The sequence below is a fragment of the Cynara cardunculus genome, unplaced genomic scaffold (genome assembly GCF_001531365.2).
Source record: "Cynara cardunculus var. scolymus isolate 2C unplaced genomic scaffold, CcrdV1 Un_Scaffold_1715, whole genome shotgun sequence".
NCBI classification, from domain to species: domain Eukaryota; kingdom Viridiplantae; phylum Streptophyta; class Magnoliopsida; order Asterales; family Asteraceae; genus Cynara; species Cynara cardunculus.
Genome location: NW_020200851.1, coordinates 81326 through 83396, shown reverse-complemented (window position 1 = coordinate 83396; position 2071 = coordinate 81326). Strand labels below are relative to the sequence as shown.

At 39.0% G+C, this 2071-nt stretch overlaps 1 protein-coding gene across 1 annotated transcript in view; it reads right to left on the bottom strand.

Moving 5' to 3' along the window:
• Positions 1-1232: 1232 nt before the first annotated feature.
• Positions 1233-2071, bottom strand: part of LOC112502656 (protein NEOXANTHIN-DEFICIENT 1) — a 5594-nt gene continuing 4755 nt past the window's right edge. Inside the window, 4 exon segments of the mRNA XM_025106627.1 lie at positions 1233-1500; positions 1579-1635; positions 1707-1776; positions 1852-1954. Coding sequence (XP_024962395.1) covers positions 1302-1500; positions 1579-1635; positions 1707-1776; positions 1852-1954 — 429 coding nt within the window. The 3' untranslated portion in view covers positions 1233-1301.

Sequence of the window (2071 nt, the reverse complement as noted above, 5' to 3'; positions counted from 1 at the left end):
TGTCTTAACCTCAAATCAGAATTTTTTAACCACAAGGGTGGTGCCTGATTGGTTTGAGCTTGGCTCCAAAGGTCAAAAGTACCAGGAGGTCCCAGGTTCAAATCCAAGGAGGACAAAAATCCCCTTGTGGCCACGGAGGTTCAAATGCAGTGACTCCGGGCTATCTGCAAAGCAAGTGGTCGCCCTGGGATTAGTCGACTCGCATAGCGGGTTGGATATCCAGGTTAATAAAAAAAATCAGAATTTTATTAATAGCATATAACCTTGTGACAAGTTTAATGGCATTCTTGTAAATAGAGGTGACATTCCAACGATTGTCACAAGGTCATGGATTTAAAAGAAAATTGTGAGGTCATTAGGCCCCCTCAGTTACATTGACCTGCATTAGCATTCGATTTCATGGGAAAATGTGAAGATAAGATATGCATATCCATGCTCTTCATAGAGACCATGGTCCTGAAAAGATGGAAGCGGTTTCTGTATGAGTGAAGGAATTGCTAAAATTTGGTTACATCAACCTTCTGAGTTTGTGTTTGTTAACTGGAATTTAATAAAATGTCATTGATTTATGTAATGCTTATTTTGCAGTTGAGCAAGGGTTGCTGGAGCTAAGAAAACTGGGGATCGAGCATCGCCTCTGGGAAGCATCAAGGCAAGGAAGTTGACCACCGATGCACCAAAACGTTACGAACATTGGACTTGATAGCTCTTCCTGATCACAAGTCTGATATGTACGTTTTTTTATTGAATCCTGAATAACCAATAGTTGACAAGTATCATATACTTAATAGTATGAAGTGACTGATGTTTTGGAGTTGATTTAAGTTGATGATGTGGAATTGGTGGGTGGGTTTGTACTCTTTACTTTCCTGGAAGGCCTTAATTTGGTCCAAAGATTAACCTTCAATCATTGCAATCCAATCAAGACTTGGAAAACATCACCTGTCCAGTACCCCCAATCCAAGGATCCAATTTGGATTTCAGTTTTGCTTGTGCAAGTAAAACATCACCTCACTTTGTTGATTACAAGTACACAAGTGTAAGATTTTTTAGATGTTGCTATTTAACCTTTTAGGTCTTTCTATTTTAGTAGCCAGATTCGATTCATTTAGAATCAACCGAAAGCACTTTGTGTTGTAATTTCTGCATACAAATATAATCATGGTAATTGTAGGGCTATGATTATATTTGTTTTTGGGAATCATCAAATGGAATCAAGAATACAAAGGGGTCACGTTAGCAGTAAAGGCGGCGTGGCCCTGTTTTTGCTATATGGGTTGCTGAGATTGATAAGATTAACATCATCCATGTTTCCCTGAAACTACAACAGGAGGTTCAACCTGCATCTTCAAGCAATTGAACTCCAAGGCCAATATTGGTTTAGAAAGCATAACCGCTGTGCCCACGTCTCTTTTTGTTGAAGATTCCTCGTTTTGGGATTCAGAGGAATGTTTCCTGTCCAATAGCCATAAAACTCTAGCTGGAGATGTGGGTTTCACCCTGCCCATTGCAGTAAAACACACGTAAATATTGACATATAGATATATGCAAACTGGCAAAAGTTTAAAGATGAGAAACCTGCACTCAATCTGGCAAGAGTACTTGAGAAGCTGGGGTTTATGCTCTGTATGGCCACTGGCAACAACAAATACATTCTTTTCAGTTTTCTTAGGTTGAATAAAACCCAACATAGCCACAAGTTTTACCTAAAGCTTGGAAGTGACATCGTAATCCCCATCCCCATCCCCATCCATTTCAATGGATTCATCTTCAAAACTGTAATATGATGCTATTAGTATTTATTACTTGGACAACAGAAAACCTTGTTGAAGATATGAAGACGTCACATACCAGGGATATCATAGAGGCCAATTGCCACAGGACCATTGATCTCAGCAAAACGAATATCCATGTTACCAACATCAGCATTACTTCTTCTCCTTGGTGTACTYTGCTTAAACACACAAGTACCATGATGTTAAAGTTTTAATATATATATATATATATACTAGTTGTGTACCTGCGCAATGCGGCGGGAGCCATGAATTTTAACGATTTTGAAGTTCCACTG